The sequence below is a fragment of the Cervus canadensis genome, chromosome 2, assembly GCF_019320065.1.
Source record: "Cervus canadensis isolate Bull #8, Minnesota chromosome 2, ASM1932006v1, whole genome shotgun sequence".
Taxonomy (NCBI): domain Eukaryota; kingdom Metazoa; phylum Chordata; class Mammalia; order Artiodactyla; family Cervidae; genus Cervus; species Cervus canadensis.
This window is the reverse complement of record NC_057387.1, coordinates 57,136,801-57,161,274: the sequence shown is the minus strand read 5'-3', so window position 1 is coordinate 57,161,274 and position 24,474 is coordinate 57,136,801. Positions and strand designations below refer to the sequence as shown.

At 52.8% G+C, this 24,474-nt stretch overlaps 2 protein-coding genes and 1 pseudogene across 2 annotated transcripts; all 3 read right to left on the bottom strand.

Annotated features, from left to right (window-relative positions):
• Positions 1 to 12,844: 12,844 nt before the first annotated feature.
• On the bottom strand, positions 12,845 to 14,471 carry LOC122428903 (annotated as a pseudogene).
• A 3,093-nt stretch (positions 14,472 to 17,564) lies between these two features.
• On the bottom strand, positions 17,565 to 19,166 carry LOC122428893 (ubiquitin carboxyl-terminal hydrolase 17-like protein 6). The gene has a single exon (XM_043449038.1). It carries the CDS (start codon positions 19,164 to 19,166, stop codon positions 17,565 to 17,567), a length of 1,602 nt encoding a protein of 533 aa, XP_043304973.1.
• A 2,991-nt stretch (positions 19,167 to 22,157) lies between these two features.
• LOC122428885 (ubiquitin carboxyl-terminal hydrolase 17-like protein 6) lies at positions 22,158 to 24,227 on the bottom strand. Its single transcript, XM_043449025.1, has one exon. The coding sequence runs from the start codon at positions 23,781 to 23,783 to the stop codon at positions 22,158 to 22,160; it is 1,626 nt and encodes a 541-aa protein (XP_043304960.1). The 5' UTR covers positions 23,784 to 24,227.
• Between the last annotated feature and the right edge of the window lie 247 nt (positions 24,228 to 24,474).

The window sequence follows — 24,474 nt, the reverse complement described above, 5'->3', positions numbered from 1 at the left end:
GATAGGAAAATGGGTAGTGATACATGTCATATGCATAGGGCTAGTGTTAGAGGTAAGAAAATTTTTCATAATAGATGCATTAGTTGTTCATAGCGAAATCAAGGATAAGATGCTCGGATTTATAGGAAAGAGATTGTTAGTAGTAGAGATTTAATAGTAAAATTGATTGTGTAAAGTTCTGGTAGAATTGGATTATGAAATGCTCCTAGGAATAGAATTGTTGTGAAGATATTTATTATAATAATGTTGGCATATTCTGCCATGAAAAATAGGGTGAATGGTCCCGCTGCATATTCTACGTTAAAGCCTGAGACTAGTTCTGATTCACCTTCGGTGAGGTCAAATGGGGCTCGATTTGTTTCTGCTAGTGTTGAGATGAATCATATTATTGCTAAGGGTCATGCTGGAAAAATTAGTCACACTTGTTCTTGTGTAATAATTAGAGTGGAAAGTGTGAGGGACCCATTTATTAGGAGAACAGATAATAGGATAATTGCTAGTGTTACTTCATATGAAACTGTTTGTGCTACTGCTCGTAGGGCTCCAATTAGTGCATATTTAGAATTGGAGGCCCAGCCTGATCAACGGACAGAATATACAGCTAGGCTTGATATTGCTAGTATAAATAGAACTCCTAGGTTTATGTTGATGAGAGGATATGGCATCGGTGGGGGGATTCATATAGTTAGGGCTAGGCTTAGGGCTAAAATAAATATTGAAATTGAGGATGTGGTGGGTCGTAGTGGTTCTTTAATAAAAAGTTTAATAGCATCTGCAATAGGTTGGAGTAGGCTGTAGGGGCCTACAACATTTGGGCCTTTCCGAAATTGCATATATCCTAGGACTTTCTGTTCTACTAGTGTGAGGAATGCTATGGCTAGGAGAATAGGAACAATTAGTATTAAAACATTAATTATAAACATTTTGTTTAGGAGAGGATTTGAATCTCTGATTATAAAGGTTTAAGTTTTATGCAATTACTGGGCTCTGCCACCTTAATAAAACCCTTTTCTAGGGTGAAGTTTGTTTGTGAAATTAATTAAGATAAGATCATTAATTGATTTAAGGCGCTTGTTTGAAGTTGGCCTTATTTCTCTGGCCCTTTCGTACTGGGAGAAATACATAATAGATAGAAACCGACCTGGATTACTCCGGTCTGAACTCAGATCATGTAGGACTTTAATCGTTGAACAAACTAACCTTTGATAGCGGTTGCAACATCAGGATGTCCTGATCCAACATCGAGGTCGTAAACCCTGTTGTCGATATGGACTCTTGAATAGGATTGCGCTGTTATCCCTAGGGTAACTTGTTCCGTTGATCAATTTTTTGGATCAATAAGCGATTGTGTGATTTGACTTGTGGGTCTAGTCTTTAAAATCGCTCGGAGGATTTTTTGTTCTCCGAGGTCACCCCAACCAAAGCTGTTAGCCCATAAAGAGTGTTGTTGTTTCCTTAGCAATTAAGTTTGCTTCTTTGGGCTAAGTAGTTAAAGCTCCATAGGGTCTTCTCGTCTTATTCGCATATTCCCGCCTCCTCACGGCAAGGTCGTTTTCACTGATTGGAAGTAAGAGACAGTAAAACCCTCGTGTGGCCATTCATACAAGTCCTTATTTAGGGAACAAGTGATTATGCTACCTTTGCACGGTCAGGACACCACGGACATTTAACAGTTGTCACTGGGCTGGCAGTGCCTCCAATACTAGTTATGCTGGAGGTGATGTTTTTGGTAAACAGGTGGGGTTTAGTGTTTGCCGAGTTCCTTTTACTTCTTTTAATCTTTCCTTAAGTGCATTCCTGTGTTGGATTAACAGTGTGATTAATAAGCTATTTATAGTTAGGATATTCTTATTTTGCTGTTAATAGTCAGAATATTTTCAGGCACTGACTTAAACTCAGGCAGGGAGAAGGTATTTCTTGTTACTCATATTAACATTACTGCTTCTATTTTTAATAGATTAGTCCAGTATTAGGCTAGGAGTTGATTATTTATTATTGAAATTAATGTAATTTTATTGTTGAGCTTTAACACTTTCTTAATTGGTGGCTGCGTTTAGGCCCACTGTGGTGTTGTCAAGTTTTACTCTCTAGTTAAGGTTGTATCCATTTCTAAAAGGCTGTACCTTTTTAGACTAACTTTTAAAAATACAGTATAATTTGCTCATATTTTCGGTATTTTTAAAGCTGAACTAATATTCATTTTCTGGACAACCAGCTATCACCTGGCTCGTTAGGTGTATCACCTCTACTTATAAATCTTCTCACTATTTTGCCACATAGATGAGTTGGTTCTTGGTAAATTGCTCATAAGTAGCTCGTCTGGTTTCGGGGTACTTAGCTGAAATTTGTTTTGTTAAGTTTTTACCAGTTAACTCATTATGCAAAAGGTACAAGTGATAATCTTTGCTTTTTTGTACTTTAATTTTTTTCTTTCATCATTCCTTTGCAGTACTTTCTCTATAGTGCCGTATTTAAAATTTCTATCTCCTATACTTTTAATAATAGGTAAATGTTTTATTTATAGTATTTTGGTAATTTAGTGTAAATGAATTTGTGGGCTAGAATTGGTTCAAGATATACATGACATGTGAAATCTTCTAGGTGCTTTGTTTCAGCTATATCTTGATTTATTCAAGCACACTTTCCAGTATGCTTACCTTGTTACGACTTGTCTCCTCTCATATAATTAATGCATATAAATAAGTTTAAGTGTATTGTGCCTATTTGAGGAGGGTGACTGGTGGTGTGTGCGTGCTTCATGGCCTAGTTCAACTAAGCACTCTATTCTTAGTTTACTGCTAAATCCTCCTTTGGTTATTAATTTCATAATAACTTTCATATTGGATTTTCTTAAGTTAGAAAATGTAGCCCATTTCTTCCCATTCCATAGGTTACACCTTGACCTAACGTTTTTATGTATTATAATTGTGCTTACTTTTGTTCCTTTTTAGGGTTTGCTGAAGATGGCGGTATATAGACTGTATTAGCAAGGAATGGTGAGGTCTATCGGGGTTTACCGATTATAGAACAGGCTCCTCTAGAAGGGTATAAAGCACCGCCAAGTCCTTTGTGTTTTAAGCTATTGCCGGTAGTACTCTGGCGAATAGTTTTGTTTATGCAACTATTTGTGTTTAGGGCTAAGCATAGTGGGGTATCTAATCCCAGTTTGGGTCTTAGCTATCGTGTTTCAGCAGCTGTAGAGTTACTTTCGTTATTTATTTTTGTTGCAATTATGGCTTTTTACAGCTTAATTGGAATTTAACTTTATTTGATGTGGTGCTTTGACACACTTTACGCCGTGTGCCTATTAACTTGGGTTAATCGTATGACTGCGGTGGCTGGCACGAAATTTACCAACCCTAATTAATATGGCTTAGTCAAACTTTCCTTTATGGCTTAATTTTTATCACTGCTGTCTCCCGTGGGGGTGTGGCTAAGCAAGGTGTTGTGAGCTACGGGCGTGTGCTTGATACCAGCTCCTCTTAGTCTTATTAACTTGGAGGGCATTTTCCCTGGGGTGCAGATGCTTGCATGTGTAAGCCTATTAAGAGTTAATAGGAAGGCTGAGACCAAACCTGTGTGTTTATGGAGTTGATACACTCATCTAGGCATTTTCAGTGCCTTGCTTTGTTGTTTAAGCTACATTAACTATGCATAATTGAGGGAGGACGGGTGCTTAAATAGTTACCTCATCCTGGAGTGCTAATCTGAGTATTGGAAATGTGATAAATGTAAAATATTATCTAGGGAGAAGTGTGTTAAAAACAGTGATAACTATATAAGCGGGTGGGGGGGAGAATGGAGGTGGGGGAAGAGAATTATAAAGTTGAGTCGTGAAATAATAATTATGTCCTGTGACCATTGACTGTGATGCCCGTGCCTACCATTATGGGGATGCTCAAGATGCAGTTAAGTCCAGCTACAATTCATGCTCTGTGTCAGGGCCTTAGATGGCCATAGCTGAGTCCAAGCATCCCCCCAAAAATTAAAAATACCAAATGTATGACACCACAGTTATGTGTGAGCATGGGCTGATTAGTCATTAGTCCATCGAGATATCTTATTTAAGAGGAAAGTGTGGGCGATTTTAGGTGAGATGGCCCTGAAGAAAGAACCAGATGTCTGATAAAGTTCATTAAATACTGTTCTGCCTGTAGTCCGAGTCCCCAGTCGGGAAAGAAGACTCTTCGAAACAATGTAACTTGCAATAGGGGAATTTAGTATTGACTCGAGCCAGGGCCTCCCGCCCTCATCAAGGGTGTGAGGACGAAAGGCCCCGAGCCCCAGTTCTCTCGGGTATTTATTAGGTCAAAAAAAAGCAGCAGGTAGTTGGCGCAAGCGGATTGGTTACCCAGTAGGTAGTTGGCGCAAGCGGATTGGTTACACAGTTGCAAGGTAATTTTTGTTGGCCCAACGTGGGGCTTTCAGCTTTCCCCTGATAGGTTCCCTTTTTTCTTGCTAGGCATATGTTGATTGGCTAGCTCCAGGAGGCCTGATAATTATGTTACCTCGGGAAACCAGGCCTACTCCTAATCTAGGCTGCCTGTCATGGCGTTAGCCATGACAGCCTCACATTCCCCACTGTCTGTTGTTTAAGTAGAGGAATCTTCTTCTTCACCCTGTGAAATTGACTGATATTGTTGTCTCAATACCATAATTTTGATGGTATTTAGGCGCTCCCTAATAAATGAGACCAGATGGTTTAAAATGCATGGACCAAAGGTCAGTAACAATATTAATATTATGAGTGGACCCAGGAGGGTGGAAATCAAAGTGGTCAACCAGGGGGAGCGCTGAAACCAAGATTTAAACCAGGCTTGTTGGGCTTCTCGTTCTCTCTTCCGCTGGGCTAGTCTCGCTCTTACTTTCTGGAGAGATTTTTGTACACCCCTGAATGGTCGATATAGAAACAGCATTTTTCTCTCAGTGCTGCACATAATCCTCTTTGTTGCAGAAACAACAAATCTAAACCTCTCTTATTTTGTAACACTACTTTAGCCAAGGAGCTCAAGGATTCTTGGAGGTGTGAAATGGACTGTTCTCGTGGTTTCGCAACCCCAAGCGGCGCAATAAAAAGACTCAACTCTCTCACATTTTTTAATTTGGTTTCGATCCCTTCCTCTCTCCGGGCAGACATAGACAGGCACCTGTTCGTAGTACTGTGGGCCTTTTGGCTCACAGTTATGGGTGAACAGACTGAAAGAGCCGTGAGCAAAGAACTTGGTCAGTTGGTGGGGACCAAACCCATTACTGTCAGCCGCCAGCACGCACAAATCAAAGGTCAGTACTGGCCACCATGTCCCTTTAGGGGCCACGTTGGAGCTCGAATTAAGCACTTCTCCAGTCTCAGGATTGTAGATCATCCAAGTCAGGTTAGCTGGCTGATGGGGGTTGTGGCTGGTTGCTCCTGGGCTGATGAAAACTGTTATCAGCAGGAAAGTTAAGAGGGCTCCCGTCGTACGAGTTTCAGTTTCAAAGAATTTGACCGGTGAGGTTTTGTCTCTCATTCTGCTTGAGCCTTTTTCTGTTCTTCCGGGGTGGCTTGCCGCACGTGATTGCAGTGAACCCAGGGCCCGATCCCGTCGACCTTAACAGCAGTAGAAGTGGTAAGGAGAACAACATAAGGGCCTTTCTATCTAGGTTCTAATGTTTTAGATTGGTGTCATTTTACCCAAACCCAATCACCCGGGCCAATATTATGTGAGGAGATGGTCCCCTTGCTTGGACCCTCGTGTATCTCTTGAATTAATTTTTAAACATGGCTATGTACCTCACTTAATGCCATCAGTGTTTGCTGAAATTGTCCCAAGGTAGGAGGTGGTAAGCATTTTCTCTCGAACATAGGACACACAGGAGGGGGTCTTTCATACAGAATCTCAAAAGGGGTAAGATTCAGCTTATAAGGGGTGTTACGCGCTCAAAAGAGCGTGAAGGGAAGGAGGGTCACCCAGTCCCCGCCAGTCTCTATTGCCAACTTTGTCAGAGTTTCTTTTAGGGTCGGATTCATATTCTCAACCTGTCCTGAGCTCTGGGGATTATATCTATAATGTAACTTCTATTTTGTCCCCAGAGCTTGGGCCAGCCCTTGTACAATCTGGCTCACAAAGGCAGGTCCGTTATCAGAGCCCATAGTCACTGGCAGCCCGTACCTAGGCACTATCTCTTCTAAGATCTTTTTAGCAACCACTGTTGCTGTCTCTTCCTTAGTGGGGAAGGCTTTTACCCACCCTGAGAAGGTATCTACCAGAACCAACAGATAGTGATACCCATACTTGCCTGGTCTTACCCCAGTGAAATCTATCTCCCAGTGTTGCCCTGGCTCTTCCCCCTCGGTACCTCGTTCCACTCTTCATCAGCTGGCACGCTTTGCAAGCCTGGATTGTCTCTCGTACAGTTGCATTTTGTCGAGGGAACCTCAGGCAGGCCGTCTGGAGAAGAGTCAAGGTTTTTTTTTTTCTCTCAAGTGTGTAGTTGTGTGCAGGTGTTCACATAGGTGATGACCCAGGATGGCAGGCAATATCAGGTTGTTGTTTTGATCTTGGTACCATCCATTTTGTCATCCTTCTGGAGGGTGGTATCCTCGTTGATCCAAACGAGGTCAGGGAGGGAATAGTCAGGGACTGGCGGCAGAGTCCCCATACCAGGAGGTGGAAGTCCCACGGCTAATATGGGGGCAGCGTAGTCTCGGCTGGCAGCTTTTAGTAGGGCCCGTCTGAGTGTCTGGAAAGCCTGTTTTATTGGCTCAGTCTAAGTCTAGTTTGGGGTCTCTTTACTTCTCTCATATAAGGGCCGGGCTTTCTCAGCAAACCCCATGATCTACAGTCTACAATATCTAACAGTCCCCCAAAACTCTCTCACCTGGCGGAGGGTCTTGGGCTCTGGTATCTGCAATATTGTTTTCTTCATGGCCTGAGTTAGCCACCTTTGCCCCTGCCTGATCTTATACCCCAAATAGGTGACCTCTTGCTGGGATATTTGCGCCTTCTTTGTGCTAGCACGATACCCCAAGGTGCCTAGAGTCTGTAAGAGGTCACCAGTGGCACAGCTGCGTGCCTCCTCTGTGGTTCTAGCCAACATAAGGTCATCCACATATTGCAGCAGGATGACCTCTGGGTGGCGAGTCCGATATTCATAGAGGTCCTCACTCAAAGCCTCATTAAACAAGGTAGGGGAGTTTTTGAACCCTTGTGGGAGGCGGGTCCAAGTTAGTTGTACTACCGGTTGGCCTTTCCCCTCAGTCCACTCAAAGGCAAATATTTCCTGGCTCTGGGCCGCCAGGGGTAGGCTGAAAAAAGCATCTTTCAAGTCCAACACAGTGTACCAAGTGTACTCAGGCAGCAGACTGCTCAGGAGGGTATACAGGTTCGGGACAGTAGGGTGTATGTCACTCACCCGCTTGTTGACTTCTCATAGGTCCTGGACAGGTCTGTAATCCGTACTCCCCGGCTTCTTCACCGGTAGTAAGGTGGTGTTCCAAGGGGATTGGCACCGCTTGAGAATTCTGGCATCCATGAGCCATCGAATGTGGGGAGTGATCCCCCGCCGAGCCTCCTGGCTCATAGGGTATTGCCTCACCCTCACAGGAGTCGCCTCGGCTTTTAGTTCGATGACGACCAGATGTCTCTGTTTAGCCAGTCCCATTCCTGCTGTTTCTGCCCATGTCAACGGATATTTGTGGACCCACGGTTGTATATCTGGTGTTATAACCTCTGAGGTCTTAGACACAAAAAGTATTCATCTCCTAAAGCTAGAGACAAGACATGTATCGGCTGTCCAAGTCCATCCGTGACTGACATTCCCCCAGGGTCAAAATGGATCTGAGCATTAACTTTAGTCAATAAGTCTCATCTAAGTAGAGGGCTGGGCATTCTGGTATCACCAAAAACGAATGGGGTACCTGGTGGGTCCCCAGATTTACTTTCTGTTCCGTGGTCTAACAATATCTTTTTTGTCCCCGTGGCTCCCTGTACCAAGCTGGTTTTTTTAGACATTGGTCCCAGTTTTTTATTTAAAACAGAGTGTTGGACGCCACTGTCCACCATGAAGCCAACGGGTTTCCCCTCCACATATATGGTTACCCAGGACTCGGGGAGGGGTGCCGAGTCTTGACTCCCCTAGTCACTGTCTTCCCCCGCATATAGAACTCGAGTTCTAGGGGAAATTTTCTCTCTCTGGGTTATTCCTCTCTTTGGGTCCCTCTTAGGGCACTCATTTTTTCAGTGCCCCCGTTCTTTGCAGTAAGTGCACTGATCTTTTTTTAGGGCCTGCCTTTTTGGTCTCTCTTTTTTTCTCGACGAAGTCGTTTTTCCCTTTCTTTTGGGGTATCTCTATTATTAAATACCTTTTTAGCTGCTTTCAGTAAGTCTTGTATTGTCTGTTCTCCTAACCCCTCTATCTTTTGTAATTTCCTCCTGATATCCGGGTCTGCCTGATTCACAAACGCTAGTAGAACTGCAGCGCGTGATTCTTCAGCCTGGGGGTCCATAGGTGTATATTGCCTAAAGGCTTCCATTAGCCTCTCTAGGAAGGCTGACGGGCTCTCAGTGGGCTCTTGCCTTATTAAATTTACCTTCGCCAAATTTGTCGGCTTTCTAGCTGCGGCCCGCAGGCCAGCCATTAGAGTCTGGCGGTACACTCGGAGACGCTCCTTATCTTTTACTCGCTCAAAATCCCAGTTAGGCCGCAACAGAGGAAACCCCTCGTCCACGAGATGAGGCCGGGCGGTTGGTCTCCCGTCGACCCCCGGGACCCGTTTCTGCACCTCTGCCAGGATTCGCTCCCGTTCTTCCGTGGTGAAGAGCACCTGCAACAGCTGCTGACAGTCATCTCAGGTGGGGTTATGAGTGAACAAAATGGAATCTAAGAGGTTAATGAGGCCTTGGGGTTTCTCCAAAAAAGGAGGATTTGGGGTTTTCTAATTATACAGATCACTCGTGGAAAAGGGCCAGTACTGATAGGTTCGCTCTCCGTCCGGGTTAGCTGGTCCCACTAGGACGGGGAGTGCCTGTACAGTAGATGAAGGTAACTCTGGGTCTCCATGATCCTGTTCACCCCTATTTTCTCTATTCTTTCTCCGGGGTCGGGGTTTTCTTATTTCTTCTGATTTATCGGGGGGGGGGGGCTCTCCCCCACGGGGGAACCTGCAACAGAGGAGGGGCATATGGCGGGGGCCTAATTTCCGTTTCTAAGTCAATCAGGTTCCGGTACGAGGATTCCTGCAAGACTGGTTTTGGGCCCTTATTCTTCTTGGCTTCCTCTGGGGGAGTGGGAGTTTCCATAACCAGGGCCTGTACATTAGCCTTATAAACTGGATTCCTGAAAATATCTCTGAAGACTTGTTCCACCAGTTTTCCCCACAGCACAGAGGGCTTCCTTTCTGCTCTCCACCCTGAGCTCCTTTCAGGGGGTATTGAAAATCAGCAGCTACAGCAGCACATTATTTAACCCTTGTAGAGGTAGATGGCAAGTGACCATTGCAAGTGCCAATTTGTGGTTGACAAACCTAACAGTGCGTTTTAATGCATCTCTGTTTTACTTTTTTAACATTCTCTCTACTACTTCCACGTGATATCTATGCCAACTACAAATTGGCACTTGTGAAGAGCATTTGCCAGAGGCTGAACTACAACAGGGGAGAAGGAAGTGGCAGCCCACTCCAGTATTCTTGCCTAGAGAAATCCTTGGACAGAGCAGCCTGGCGGGCTGCCGCCCAGGGGGTTGCACAGAGGTGGACACGACTGAAGCGACTTAGCGTGCCTGCATGCATTGGAGAAAGAAATGGCAACCGACTCCAGTATTCTTGTCTGGAGAATCACAGGGACAGAGGAGCCTGGTGGGCTGCCGTCTATGGGGTCGCACAGAGTCGGACATGACTGAAGCGACTTAGCAGCAGCAGAACTACAACAGGGAATTTGCCAGCTGCTTCAGCGAAGATTGAACACTGTGCTGCTGAAGTGGACGGCCTTCAACATCCACTGAGGGAAATTAGGGGTGGAGAACAAAGCACTCTGAGCTCCGGGGAAACTGGTGGAACAGGTCTTTTATCTTATCTCTCCTTTCTATTCTTTGGAACTCTGCATTCAGATGGGTATATCTTTCCTTTTCTCCATTGCCTTTCACTTCTGGTCTTTTCTCAGTTCTTTGTAGGACCTCCTCTGACAATCAATACTTTCTTGGGGGGAGAGTTTTGGTCACTGTCTCCTATAAAATTTTAAGAGCATCCATCTATAGTACTTCACACACTCTATCAGACATGAATGCGTTGAACTTACTTGTTTCCTCCACAGTGTAAACACAAGGGATTTGATTACATCATACATAAACACTTGCGACAATGTAGCTCTGCGACTGAGGTCCACTCCAATTTCTATGGTTTCTCACTAGCCACCTTTCTAGCGTCCAGGGTCCTAGCACCAAAAGATGCCTCGAGTGTGGCACAAATGATTTTCTCCCTTCAGGGCTGTCGGTCACGATCCAAAGCGAGCTCCTTCAGAAAGGCATAGGATCGCTGCACCTTTGGATTCATTTAATTCAGATCTTTTTCAATCTTAGTTGTCTTTTTCTTTCTATTTTCTTTTTCTTCTTTTCTTTTTTTTTTTTTCTTCTTCGTTCATTTTTAATATTTTTATTTGTATTTTCTGTTTATTTTATTTTTTTTTTTGCTTGTTTTCATTCTCTTTTTCTATTTTATTTACACTAATTGACTTCCAGAGTCATCTTTCCAATTCAGGGGCTCAAAACGCACTATAACATGAGGTATAAACAGATTTCCCTCCTAGAGGAGAATGACAGTTCGTTTCCTTCCTGGTGTGTCACATGTATGTTTGCTTCCTCTCCCGACCTGGACATTATGCTTGCCTTCCAGCACTACGGGCGTACCACAGTCCAGGGTTTCCCATAGCTGAAGTGTTGATTTCGTAGATCCCTACTAGGAAAAGATGGCCCTGACCCCGCTTTCTTCCTTACCCTATTGCATCCATCCCACCTTCTGCGGCACCAACGTCTCCCAGGACCCGACTGCTTTATGCTTTAGGACGCAGATGCTCACAATCTTACTGTCCTTTTGCATCCTTCCCATGGCACAGGGAAGCCAAATCAGCCAGTATTTGTCTCTCTTTTGCACGGATTTCCCCCAGCATCAGGAGACAGTCCCATTCCCTCTGCCACATCATTCCAAACACCGTTCTTCTCCTTCTTTACCATCTTCACCTCCATCTCCTTCTCTGTCTCCTTCTCCTTCCTCTTACTCCTCTTCTTGTTCTTCTTCTTGTCGTTCTTGTTCTTTTTCTTCTTCTTCAGAGGGTATGGATGCGGCAAGAAGTAAGTCCATTTGAGGCAATGGGGCGGAGGAAGATTGGTGGTAATAATGACAGCGGCCTGTGAATGGCTCGACTTCCTCATTCAGGGCACACTTGTTCATGTTCTTGGGGGAAGATACTGCTCATCATTCTTTATCCTCTCTGCCTGTAGAGGGCACGGTTCATTTTAGGTAACTATGCGGGGGTGAAAAGCCAGCAGAATTTTTTCTGTTCTTCGCCAAGCAGACTAGCGGAGTGAGGAGCCACAGTTGTCCCTCTAGGTCTGAGATGTGGAATCGCAAATTTCAGGTTGACAGTTTGATAGAGGGTTTGGGATTTGAAGCCGGTAACAAAGAGAAAGAAAGAAACCGCAAGAGGGGATCGATACCGGTCCTCGAGCGGCCCTCCACCAGGTCGCGGGATGACGAGGAAGGCGGGAAAGCAGCTAGGAGAGGACAGTTTCCCCACCGCCCCAGACACTTCAGAGGCCGGCCGCATCTCATCTCATCCAGCGGCGTTTCTCCGGGGCAAAGCTGGATGAGACAACGGACTGACACATAGGATGGGCAGAGTCGGATGTCCAGTTGTCTAGCTCTCACAATCTAGGGCAGCCTTGGGTCTTTCCTCAGTGCGGGGAGGACCTTTGCTTTCAGAAAGGAACAGTTGCATGACCCATCTCCAATTAGGCACATGTGCCATGCTGGTAGAGAAGTTTCTTCGGGACTCATCGGGTCGCCTTTCTCCCCTTGGCCTTCGTGTTGGTGCCGGTGGTGCTGGTGGTGGTGCTCGTGGCACGCTGAATCGCGTCTCCCGTTTGGCACTTGGAGGTTCTGCAGCAGACTCCTTGCACCGGAAATGGAGCCCCAGGCAACTCTGCGCACGAGCGTCCCGCCGCTGACGAACACATCCCCGCCTCATTCCTGCCGGAGGTCCCTTTCCCAAGGAGCACTACGCCTCCCAAGGACATTCCACCCATAGAGCCTGGTCGCCCATCTTCTCCCCGGACCCTGCTCGACGTTTGGGGCGTTTTCGAGAGCCTGACCGGCCAGAAGGAGACGATTCACGCACCTGCAGCCGCTCCTCCCTGCCCCCCGGAGGGCTCAGGAGATCGTCTCCTTGCTCGGCTGGCTGTGGGCGTACTGGGAGGCGTCTCCCTGCCGCGTCACTCACCAGAGGCCAGCGGTGCGGCCAGAGAATGCAGACGGGGAAAGAAAGGCAAACCCACACCCAAAGTCCCACCCAGAGAGGACTCTCCCAGCCCCGCAGAAGCGCGAGGCCCTCGGACCGTGCTCAGACCCGGTCACGCACCCCATCCTCTCCAGTAACTTCCCAGCAGAGCCAGCCCTCGAGAGCTCGGCCGCTCAGCACGATCCAGGTGAAGACCGTGGCCCCGGGCACACTGCAGGCCCCGCCTTTTTCCAGGAGGCTGCACCAGCCACACCGCCGACAGGAACTCGCTCCTCGCCGGGAACGCTTGGTGCGTCACACAGGGCGTGCCGCACGCAGAGTGTGCCTGGGCTTCTGCAGGCATGTGCCTCAGAGCCTACCTACCGCCACAGCCCCAGAGATGGCCGCGGCTTCTTGTTCTTCCTCTTGGTCGCTCGGGCCCTCCCGCTGGCATAAGGGCCATTGCCAACGCTCGTGAGGCCCGGAGGCGGGCTGTCCATGCTGGAATGGCCGAGCCGGTCATGCTCCTGTTCAGGCAGCTTGCCGTGTCTCCCTCCTCCGTGGTTGGACTGGTGAATCACGACTGCGCCGGCAGGCAGGGCTGACTGGGTCTTCCGGAGGTCGAAGGTCGGCTTCGGCCGCTTGTGCTCTTGGAGGCGTCTCCACTGCTCTAAGCTGATTCCTTCGACCTCTGTGTCCCCCGGGGACACCTGCGACCCAGGAGCTCTGCCGCTGGCGTCTCCCGCAGGCTCCCCGGGGCCGGCGGGGTCAGGCTCCCCGGGGTGTGTGGGGTCAGCCGTGAGGGGGGCCGCTGCCCCTCCCCCAGCACCCCCTTGCCACGCACCCTCCCGGGAGTAGAAGAGCACGTAGGCGCTCTGGCTCAGGGCAGCACTCTCGTCACAGGCGCTCACCTTGGCATCGTCCATCTTATACCACTGGCCGTTGCCCGCTCGCACGTAGGAAAAGTAGTGTCCTCGCTCACAGCTCCACCCGGAGTGCACCAGCACGGCATAGAGCACGTAGGCCAGTGGCCCTGCCTTGCGCTCAGACGTGTAGGGCTGCAGGTCGATCGGACTGGGGATAGCGCACTGCCTGAGCCCTTTTGGCCCCGCTCACCTGTGTGAACCGCTTCAGCACCAGCACCAGGACCTGGGACGTGCTGTGCAAAGTCAACCTCTTGGTGGCAGGCACCTTCCGGAGACAAAGGCCACAGTCATAGGCGTTTTCAGCGTCCAGCTTCTCGGGCTTCACCAGCTCTCTCAGAGCTTGCTCCACACTCTGAGCCGCCGTGATATCCAGGCTGATGTCCAGATAAGGGTCGAACGTGTCCGAGACACCGAGGCAGTGGAGACACTGGATCTGAGACCTCCACGTCCCGCCGAAGATCTGCCGGATGAGGGTGGTGTCCTCGGAGGGATGGCCCGACGGCTGGGATGCACTCAAGCACCCTTGCTGCATGGCATTCAGAGTGAACATCAGAAACTCGTGGGCATCTTCCTGCCGGTGTGTGTGGAAGCCCGCCAGCAGGTCCTTGTGGGGCCGGATCACCTCTCCCGGGTGAAGGAGGGCTCGGGTCACGTGAGCTCGCATGGCACAGAGCGTGCAGGAGGTGCGGGCCGGACAGAGGGTGGCGTGCTGCTGGGACACCATCCAGCTGGCCAGGGGCGGCGTGTGGCTCAGACACTGCAGCGCTGCATTCACGTAGCAGGTGTTCCCCAGATTGTGAAGCCCAGCCCCGACCCCCCACGGCCCCCTCCAACTCAGGGCGACTTGGTGGCCAGGCGCCAGCCCTGCTGACCCAGGAGCCAAGTCACCCCGCTGGGGCCGCCCGACCGCCGGCGACGGCCCCTCAGGGACACAGGGTCCCCGAAGGGCATCCGCACCAGCGGCGCTGGGCCGACAGCCTTGCCCTCCGGGAAAGACGTTGAAGGGAGACGGACACGCACCACCCCCGTGCGCCGAAGCAGCCCCCGGGTCTCTGCAATCAAGGCCCACGAGTCTTTGCATCTCCTACCTGCAGCTGCAAGACGACGCCTCCTTCCCTCAGACGGTGCTTCTCTGAAAAAGGGCCTGGGCCCCGCCCCCTCGGGCCTTTGATGGCTTTCCCACAGCCCCACCCCCGCACGCACAAGCTCCTCATTGGCTGAGGCCTCCGAGGGCGTGCTCACTCCCACTCCCGACATCCCACCACCGACACTTTTCTCGGGGAATTCCCCATGACGAAGCCCCGCACGCACTTCCGATCTGGCCCTGCACCACAGGGCTCAGGATGCAAATGATTCGGGGGGGGCTTTGGCCTTCCAGACTTGCCTGCTAGAGATTCACTGCAGGGCTTCCAAGTTCAGCACACACATGCGGGCTGGGGAGGAATTCCGTGGGCTCACCCTTCAGATCCTAACACACTTGTGGAAACATATGTCTGCCCACCTACCCTCTCCCCTTGAGGGGTCTCCCCACCCCAGACCCCTGCCTGAGGACAACCCCTCCCCGGACAACAATAAACCCTTGCCTCAACTTTGCCCTCGACTGAGGTCCACTCCCATTTCGATGCTTTCTCACGAGCCACTCTTCTAGCGTTCAGGGTCCTAGCACCAAAAGATGCCGCGAGTGTGGCACATATGCTTTTCTCCCTTTGGGGCCGTTGGTCATGGTCCAAAGTGAGCTCTTTCAGAAAGACATAGGCTCGCTGCAACTTTCGATTCATTTCTTCAGCCCCTTTGCAATCTTAGTTGTCTTGTTCTTTATTTCTTCTTCTTTTTTTTTTTTCTGTGTATTCGTTCATTTTTTAATTTTTTTCTATGTTCTATTCATTTTATTAATTTTTTTGCTTGTTTTTATTCTCTGTTTCTACTTTAATTATACTAGTTGACTTCGAGAGTCATCTTTCCTATGTAGGGGCTCAAAACGCACTATAACTTAAGGTATAAACAGACTTCCCTCCTGGAGGAGGATGACTGTGGGTTTCCTTCTTGGTGTGAGACATGTATGTTTGTTTGCTCTCCCGACCTCGACATTATGCTTGCCTTCCAGCACTATGGGCGATCCACAGTGCATGGGTTTCCCATAGCTGATGTGGTGATTCCGTTGATCCTTACTAGGAAAAGACGGTCCTGACCCCGCTTTCTTCCTTAGCCTATTGCACCCCTCCCACCTCCCGCTGCCCCATCCCATCCCAGGACCCTACTGCTTTGTGCTTTATGACGCACTTGCTCACAAACTTGCTGTCCTTTTGCCTCCTTCCTAGGGCACAGAGAAGCCAGATCAGCCAGTATCTGTCTCTCTTTTGCACGGATTTCCCCCAGCATCAGGCGACCTTCCCATTCCCTCTGCCACGCCATTCCAATCACCATTCTTCTCCTTCTTCTCCTGCTTCAACTTCTTCTCCTTCTCCAACTTCTTCACCTCCTTCCCTGTCTCCTTCTCCTTCTCCTTCCCCTTCTCCATCTTCTTCTTCTTCTCCATCTTCTTTCTTCTTCTTCTTCTTCTTCTTCTTCTTCTTCTTCTTCTTCTTCTTCTTCTTCTTCTTCTTCTTCTTCTTCTTCTTCTTCTTCTTCAGGGTGTGGATGGGGCAAGCAGTAAGTCCATTTGAGGCGATGGGGCAGAGGAAGATTGGTGGTGATAATGAGGGCGGCCTGTGTGTGGCTCGAATTCCTCGTCCAGGGCACGCTTGTTCGTGTTCTTGGGGGAAGATACTGCTCGTCATTCTTTTTCCTCTCTGCGTGTGGTGGGCCCGGTGCTTTGCAGGTAACCACGCGGGGAGAAAAAGCCAGCGGAACATTCTCTGTTCCTTGCCAAGCCGACTAGCGCGGTCAGGAGCCACAGTTGTCCCTCTAGGTCTGAGATGCTAAATCGCTAATTGCAGGTCCACCGTTTGATGGAGGGTTTTGGGTTTGAAGCCGGCAACCAAGAGAAAGAAAGAAACCGCAAGAGGGGATCGATACGGGCCCTCGAGCGCCCCTCCAGCAGGTCGCGGGATGACGAGGCAGGTGGGAAAGCAGCTAGGAGAGGACAGTTTCCCCACCGCCCCAGACACTTCAGAGGCCGGCCGCGTCTCATCGCATCCAGCGGCGTTTGTCCGTGGCCAAGCTGGACGAGACAACGGACTGACACATAGGATGGGCAGAGTCGGATGTCCAGTTGTCTAGCTCTCACAATCTAGGGCAGCCTTGTGTCTTTCCTCAGTGCGGGGAGGACCTTTGCTTTCAGAAAGGAACGGTTGCATGACCCATCTCCACTTAGGCCCCTGTGCCATGCTGGCGGAGAAGTTTCTTTGGGACTCATCGGGTCGCCCTTCTCCCCTTGGCCTTCGTGTTGGTGCCGGTGGTGCTGGTGGTGGTGCTCGGGGCACGCTGAATCACTTGTCCCGTTTGGCACTTGGAGGTTCTGCAGCAGACTCCTTGCACCGGAAATGGAGCCCCAGGCAACTCTGCGCACGAGCGTCCCGCCGCTGACGAACACATCCCCGCCTCATTCCTGCCGGAGGTCCCTTTCCCAAGGAGCACTACGCCTCCCAAGGACATTCCACCCATAGAGCCTGGTCGCCCATCTTCTCCCCGGACCCTGCTCGACGTTTGGGGCGTTTTCGAGAGCCTGACCGGCCAGAAGGAGACGATTCACGGACCTCCACCTGCTCCTCCCTGCCCCCCGGAGGGCTCAGGAGATCGTCTCCTTGCTCGGCTGGCTGTGGGCGTACTGGGAGGCGTCTCCCTGCCGCGTCACTCACCAGAGGCCAGCGGTGCGGCCAGAGAATGCAGACGGGGAAAGAAAGGCAAACCCACACCCAAAGTCCCACCCAGAGAGGACTCTCCCAGCCCCGCAGAAGCGCGAGGCCCTCGGACCGTGCTCAGACCCGGTCACGCACCCCATCCTCTCCAGTAACTTCCCAGCAGAGCCAGCCCTCGAGAGCTCGGCCGCTCAGCACGATCCAGGTGAAGACCGTGGCCCCGGGCACACTGCAGGCCCCGCCTTTTTCCAGGAGGCTGCACCAGCCACACCGCCGACAGGAACTCGCTCCTCGCCGGGAACGCTTGGTGCGTCACACAGGGCGTGCCGCACGCAGAGTGTGCCTGGGCTTCTGCAGGCATGTGCCTCAGAGCCTACCTACCGCCACAGCCCCAGAGATGGCCGCGGCTTCTTGTTCTTCCTCTTGGTCGCTCGGGCCCTCCCGCTGGCACAAGGGCCGTTGCCAACGCTCGTCGGGCCCGGAGGCGGGCTGTCCGTGCTGGGCCGGTCGAGCCGGTCGTGCTCCTGTTCAGGCAGCTTGGCGTGTCTCCCTCCTCCGTGTGTGGACTGGTGAATCACGACTGCGCCGGCAGGCAGGGCCGACTGGATCTTCCGGAGGTCGAAGGCCGGCTTCGGCCGCTTGTGCTCTTGGAGGCGTCTCCACTGCTCTAAGCTGATTCCTTCGACCTCTGTGTCCCCCGGGGACACCTGCGACCCAGGAGCTCTGCCGCTGGCGTCTCCCGCAGGCTCCCCGGGCTGTGTGGGGTCAGCCGTGAGGGGGGCCGCTGCCCCTCCCCCAGCACCCCCTTGCCACGCACCCTCCCGGGAGTAGAAGAGCACGTAGGCGCTCTGGCCCAGGGCAGCACTCGCGTCACAGGCGCTCACCTTGGCATCGTCCATCTTATACCACTGGCCGTTGCCCGCTCGCACGTAGGAAAAGTAGTGTCCTCGCTCACAGCTCCACTCGGAGTGCACCAGCACGGCATAGAGCACGTAGCCCAGTGGCCCTGCCTTCCGCTCAGACGTGTAGGGCTGCAGGCCGAGGCACTGGGGATAGCGCACTTCCTGAGCCCTTTTGGCCCCGCTCACCTGTGTCAACCGCTTCAGCACCAGCACCAGGACCTGGGACGTGCTGTGCAAAGTCAACCTCTTGGTGGCAGGCACCTTCCGGAGACAAAGGCCACAGTCATAGGCGTTTTCAGCGTCCAGCTTCTCGGGCTTTACCAGCTCTCTCAGAGCTTGCTCCACACTCTGAGCCGCCGTGATATCCAGGCTGATGTCCAGATAAGGGTCGAAGGTGCCCGAGACACCAAGGCAGTGGATGCACTGGATCTGAGACCACCTAGTTCTGCCGAAGATCTGAGGGATGTGGGTGGTGTCCTCGGAGGGAAGGCCCGACGGCTGGGGTGCGCTCAAGCAGCCTTGCTGCATGGCATTCAGAGTGAACATCAGAAACTCGTGGGCATCTTCCTGCCGGTGTCTGTGGAAGCCCGCCAGCAGGTCCTTGTGGGGCCGGATCACCTCTCCCGGGTGAAGGAGGGCTCGGGTCACGTGAGCTCGCATGGCACAGAGCGTGCAGGAGGTGCGGGCCGGACAGAGGGTGGCGTGCTGCTGGGACACCATCCAGCTGGCCAGGGGCGGCGTGTGGCTCAGACACTGCAGCGCTGCATTCACGTAGCAGGTGTTCCCCAGATTGTGAAGCCCAGCCCCGACCCCCCACGGCCCCCTCCAACTCAGGGCGACTTGGTGGCCAGGCGCCAGCCCTGCTGACCCAGGAGCCAAGTCACCCCGCGGGGGCCGCCCGACCGCCGGCGACGGCCCCTCAGGGACACAGGGTCCCCGAAGGGCATCCGCACCAGCGGCGCTGGGCCGACAACCTTGCCCTCCGGGGAAGACGTTGAAGGGAGACGGACACGCACCACCCCCGTGCGCCGAAGCAGCCCCCGGGTCTCTGCAATCAAGGCCCACGAGTCTTTGCATCTCCTACCTGCAGCTGCAAGACGACGCCTCCTTCCCTCAGACGGTGCTTCTCTGAAAAAGGGCCTGGGCCCCGCCCCCTCGGGCCTTTGATGGCTTTCCCACAGCCCCACCCCCGCACGCACAAGCTCCTCATTGGCTGAGGCGTCCGAGGGCGTGCTCACTCCCACTCCCGACATCCCACCACCGACACTTTTCTCGGGGAATTCCCCATGACGAAGCCCCGCACGCACTTCCGATCTGGCCCTGCACCACAGGGCTCAGGATGCAAATGATTCGGGGGGGGCTTTGGCCTTCCAGACTTGCCTGCTAGAGAGTCACTGCAGGGCTTCCAAGTTCAGCACACACATGCGGGCTGGGGAGGAATTCCGTGGGCTCACCCTTCAGATCCTAACACACTTGTGGAAACATATGTCTGCCCACCTACCCTCTCCCCTTGAGGGGTCTCCCCACCCCAGACCCCTGCCTGAGGACAACCCCTCCCCGGACAACAATAAACCCTTGCCTCAACTTTGCCCTCGACTGAGGTCCACTCCCATTTCGATGCTTTCTCATTGGGAGCCACTCATTACGGTAGGCGGATCCAAGTGCGGTCCGTGGACGCAAAACATGCCACGACTGTAGCACATATGCTTTTCTCCCTTCAGGGCCGGAGGTCATGTTCCAAAGCGAGCTCCTTCAGAAATCCTCAGGCTCGCTGAAACTTTCGATTCATTTCTTCAGCTCCTTTTCAACCTTAGTTGTCTTGTTTATTATTTCTTTCTTTTTTTGGGGGGTGGTATTCGTTCATTTTTTACTTTTTATTTATTTTTTCTTTTTGTATTTTCTGTTCATTTTATTTATTTATTTATTTTTTGCTTGTTATTATTCTCTGTTTCTACCTTAATTACACTAGTTGACTTCTAGAGTCATCTTTCCAATGTAGGGGCTCAAAACGCACTATAACGTAAGGTATAAAGAGTTTTCCCTCCTGGAGGAGGACGACTGTTGGTTTCCTTCTTGGCGTGTGACATGTATGTTTGTTTGCTCTGCCGACCTGGATATTGTGCTTGCCTTCCAACACTACGGGCGTCCCACAGTCCATGGGCTTGCCATAGCTGATGTGGTGATTCCGTTGATCCTTACTAGGAAAAGACGGTCCTGACCCCGCTTTCTTCCTTAGCCTATTGCACCCCTCCCACCTCCCGCTGCCCCATCCCATCCCAGGACCCCACTGCTTTGTGCTTTATGACGCACGTGCTCACACACTTGCTGTCCTTTTGCCTCCTTCCTATGGCACAGAGAAGGCAGATCAGCCAGTATTTGTCTCTCTTTTCAACGGATTTCCCCCAGCATCAGGCGACATTCCCCTTCCCTCTGCCACGCCATTCCAATCACTGTTCTTCTCCTTCTTCAACTTCTTCACCTCCTTCTCCTTCTCCTTCTTCTGCTCCTTCTTCTTCTTCTTCGTCTTCTTCTTCAGAGGGTGTAGATGGGGCAAGCAGAAAGTTCATTTGAGGCGATGGGGCAGAGGAAGACTGGTGGTGATACTGAGGGCGGCCTGTGGGTGGCTCGACTTCCTCGTCCAGGGCACGCTTGTTTGTGTTCTTGGGCGAAGGTACTGCTCATCATTCTTTTTCCTCTCTGCGTGTGGTGGGCACGGTGCTTTGTAGGTAACCGTGCGGGGGGAAAAAGCCAGCGGAACGTTCTCTGTTCCTTGCCAAGCCGACTAGCGCGGTCAGGAGCCACACTTGTCCCTCTAGGTCCGAGATGCTAAATCGCTAATTCCAGGTCCACCGTTTTGGGTTTGAAGCCGGCAACCAAGAGAAAGAAAGAAACCGCAAGAGGGGATTGATGAGGGTCCTCGGGCGCCCCTCCACCAGGTCACGGGATCACGAGGCAGGCGGGAAAGCAGCTAGGAGAGGACAGTTTCCCCACCGCCCCAGACACTTCAGAGGCCGACCGCGTCTCATGGCGTCCACCCGCTTTTGTCCGGGGCCAAGCTGGACGAGACAACTGACTGACAGGTAGGATGGGCAGAGTCGGATGTCCAGTTGTCTTGCTCTCACAATCTAGGGCGGGCTTGCGTCTTTCCTCAGTGCGGGGAGGACCTTTGCTTTCAGAAAGCAATGGTTGCATGACCCATCTCCACTTAGGCCCCTGTGCCATGCTGGTGGAGAAGTTTCTTTGGGACTCCATGGGTCGCCTTTCTCCCCTTGGCCATCGTGTTGGTGCCGGTGGTGCTGGTGCTGGTGCTCGTGGCACGGTGAATCACTTGTCCCGTTTGGCACTTGGAGGTTCTGCAGCAGACTCCTTGCACTGGAAATGGAGCCCAGGCAACTCTGGCACGAGCGTCCTGCCGGTGACGAACACATCCCTGCGTCATTCCTGCCGGAGGTCCCTTTCCCAAGTAGCACTACACCTCCCAAGGACATTCCACATATAGAGCCTGGTCGCCCATCTTCTCCCCGGACCCTGCTCGACGTGTGGGGCGTTTTCGAGAGCCTGACCGGCCAGAAGGAGATGATTCACGCACCTGCACCCGCTCCTCCGTGCACCCCGGACGGCTCAGGAGCTCGTCTCCTTGCTCCGTTGGCTGTGGGCATACTGGGAGGCGTCTCCCTGCCGCATCACTCACCAGAGGCCAGCGGTGCGGCCAGAGAATGCAGACGGGGAAAGAAAGGCAAAGCCACACCCAAAGTCCCGTCCAGAGAGGACTCCCCCACCCCCGCAGAAGTGCGAGGCCCTCGGATCGTGCTGAGACCCGGTCACGCACCCCATCCTCTCCAGGAACTTCCCAGCAGAGGCAGCGCTCGACAGCTCGGCTGCTCAGCGCGATCCAGGTGAACACCGTGGCCCCGGGCACACTGCAGGCCCCGCCTTTTTCCAGGAGGCTGCACCAGCCACACCGCCGAGAGGAACTCGCTCCTCGCCAGAACACTTGGTGGGTCACACAGGGCGTGCCGCACGCAGAGTGTGCCTGGGCGTCTTCACGCATGTGCCTCAGAGCCTACCTCAGAGCCACAGCCTCAGAGATGGCCGCGGCTTCTTGTTCTTCCTCTTGGTCGCTCGGGCCCTCCCGCTGGCATAAGGGCCATTGCCAACGCTCGTGAGGCCCGGAGGCGGGCTGTCCATGCTGGAATGGCCGAGCCGGTCATGCTCCTGTTCAGGCAGCTTGCCGTGTCTCCCTCCTCCGTGGTTGGACTGGTGAATCACGACTGCGCCGGCAGGCAGGGCTGACTGGGTCTTCCGGAGGTCGAAGGTCGGCTTCGGCCGCTTGTGCTCTTGGAGGCGTCTCCACTGCTCTAAGCTGATACCTTCGACCTCTGTGTCCCCCGTGGACACCTGCGACCCAGGAGCTCTGCGGCTGGCGAGTCCCGCAGGCTCCCCGGGGCCGGCGGGGTCAGGCTCCCCGGGGTGTGTGGGGTCAGCCGTGAGGGGGGCCGCTGCCCCTCCCCCAGCTCCCCCTTGCCACGCACCCTCCCGGGAGTAGAAGAGCACGTAGGCGCTCTGGCTCAGGGCAGCACTCTCGTCACAGGCGCTCACCTTGGCATCGTCCATCTTATACCACTGGCTGTTGCCCGCTCGCACGTAAGAAAAGTAGTGTCCTCGCTCACAGCTCCACTCGGAGTGCACCAGCACGGCATAGAGCACGTAGCCCAGTGGCCCTGCCTTCCGCTCAGACGTGTAGGGCTGCAGGCCGAGGCACTGGGGATAGCGCACTTCCTGAGCCCTTTTGGCCCCGCTCACCTGTGTCAACCGCTTCAGCACCAGCACCAGGACCTGGGACGTGCTGTGCAAAGTCAACCTCTTGGTGGCAGGCACCTTCCGGAGACAAACGCCACAGTCATAGGCGTTTTCAGCGGCCAGCTTCTCAGGCTTCACCAGCTCTCTCAGAGCTTGTTCCACACTCTGAGCCGCCGTGATGTCCAGGCTGATGTCCAGATAAGGGGCAAACGTGTCCGAGACTCCGAGGCGGTGGACACACTGGATCTGAGACCTCCAAGTCCCGCCGAAGATCTGCCGGATGAGGGTGGTGTCCTCGGAGGGATGGCCCGACGCCTGCGATGCACTCAAGCACCCTTGCTGCGTGGCATTCAGAGTGAATATCAGAAACTCGTGGGCATCGTCCTGCTGGTGTCTGTGGAAGCCCGCCAGCAGGTGCTTGCGGGGCCAGATCACCTCTCCCGGGTGAAGGAGGGCTCGGGTCCAGTGAGCTCGCACGGCACAGAGCGTGCAGGAGGTGCTGGCCGGACAGAGGGTGGCGTGCTGCTGGGACACCATCCAGCCGGCCAGGGGCGGCGTGTGGCTCAGACACTGCAGCGCTGCATTCACGTGGCAGGTGTTCCCCAGATTCTGAAGCCCAGCCCCGACCCCCCACGGCCCCCTGCAACTCAGGGCGACTTGGTGGCCAGGCGCCAGCCCTGCTGACCCAGGAGCCAAGTCACCCCGCTGGGGCCGCCCGACCACCGGCGACGGCCCCTCACGGACACAGGGTTCCCGAAGGGCATCCGCACCAGCGGCGCTGGGCCGACAACCTTGCCCTCCGGGGAAGACGTTGAAGGGAGACGGACATGCACCTCCCCCGTGCGCAGAAGCAGCCCCCGGGTCTCTGCAAACAAGGCCCACGCGTCTTTCCATCTCCTACCTGCCTCTGCACAACGAAGCCTCCTTCCCTCAGAGGGTGCTTCTCTGAGAAAGGGCCTGGGCCCCGCCCCCTCGGGCCTTTCATGGCTTTCCCACAGCCCCACCCCCGCACGCGCAAGCTCCTCATTGGCTGAGGCGTCCCAGGGCGAGCTCACTCCCACTCCCGACATCCCACCACCGACACTTTTCTCCGGGAATTCCCCATGACGAAGCCCCGCACGCACTTCCGATCTGGCCCTGCACCAAAGGGCTCAGGATGCAAATGATTCCAAGGGCCTTTGGCCTTCCAGACTTGCCTGCTAGACAGTCACTGCAGGGCTTCCAAGTTCAGCACACACATGCGGGCTGGGGAGGAATTCCGTGGGCTCGCCCTTCAGATCCTAACACACTTGTGGAAACACATGTCTGCCCACCTACCCTCTCCCCTTGAGGGCTCTCCCCACCCCAGTCCCCTGCCTGAGGACAACCCCTCCCCGGTCAACAAGAAACCCTTGCCTCAACTTTGCTCCCGACTGAGGTCCACTCCAATTTCTGTGCTTTCTCATGAGCCACTCTTCTAGCGATCAGGGTCCTGGCACCAAAACATGCAGCGACTGTAGCACATATGCTTTTCTCCCTTCAGGGCCGGAGGTCATGTTCCAAAGCGAGCTCCTTCAGAAATCCTCAGGCTCGCTGAAACTTTGGA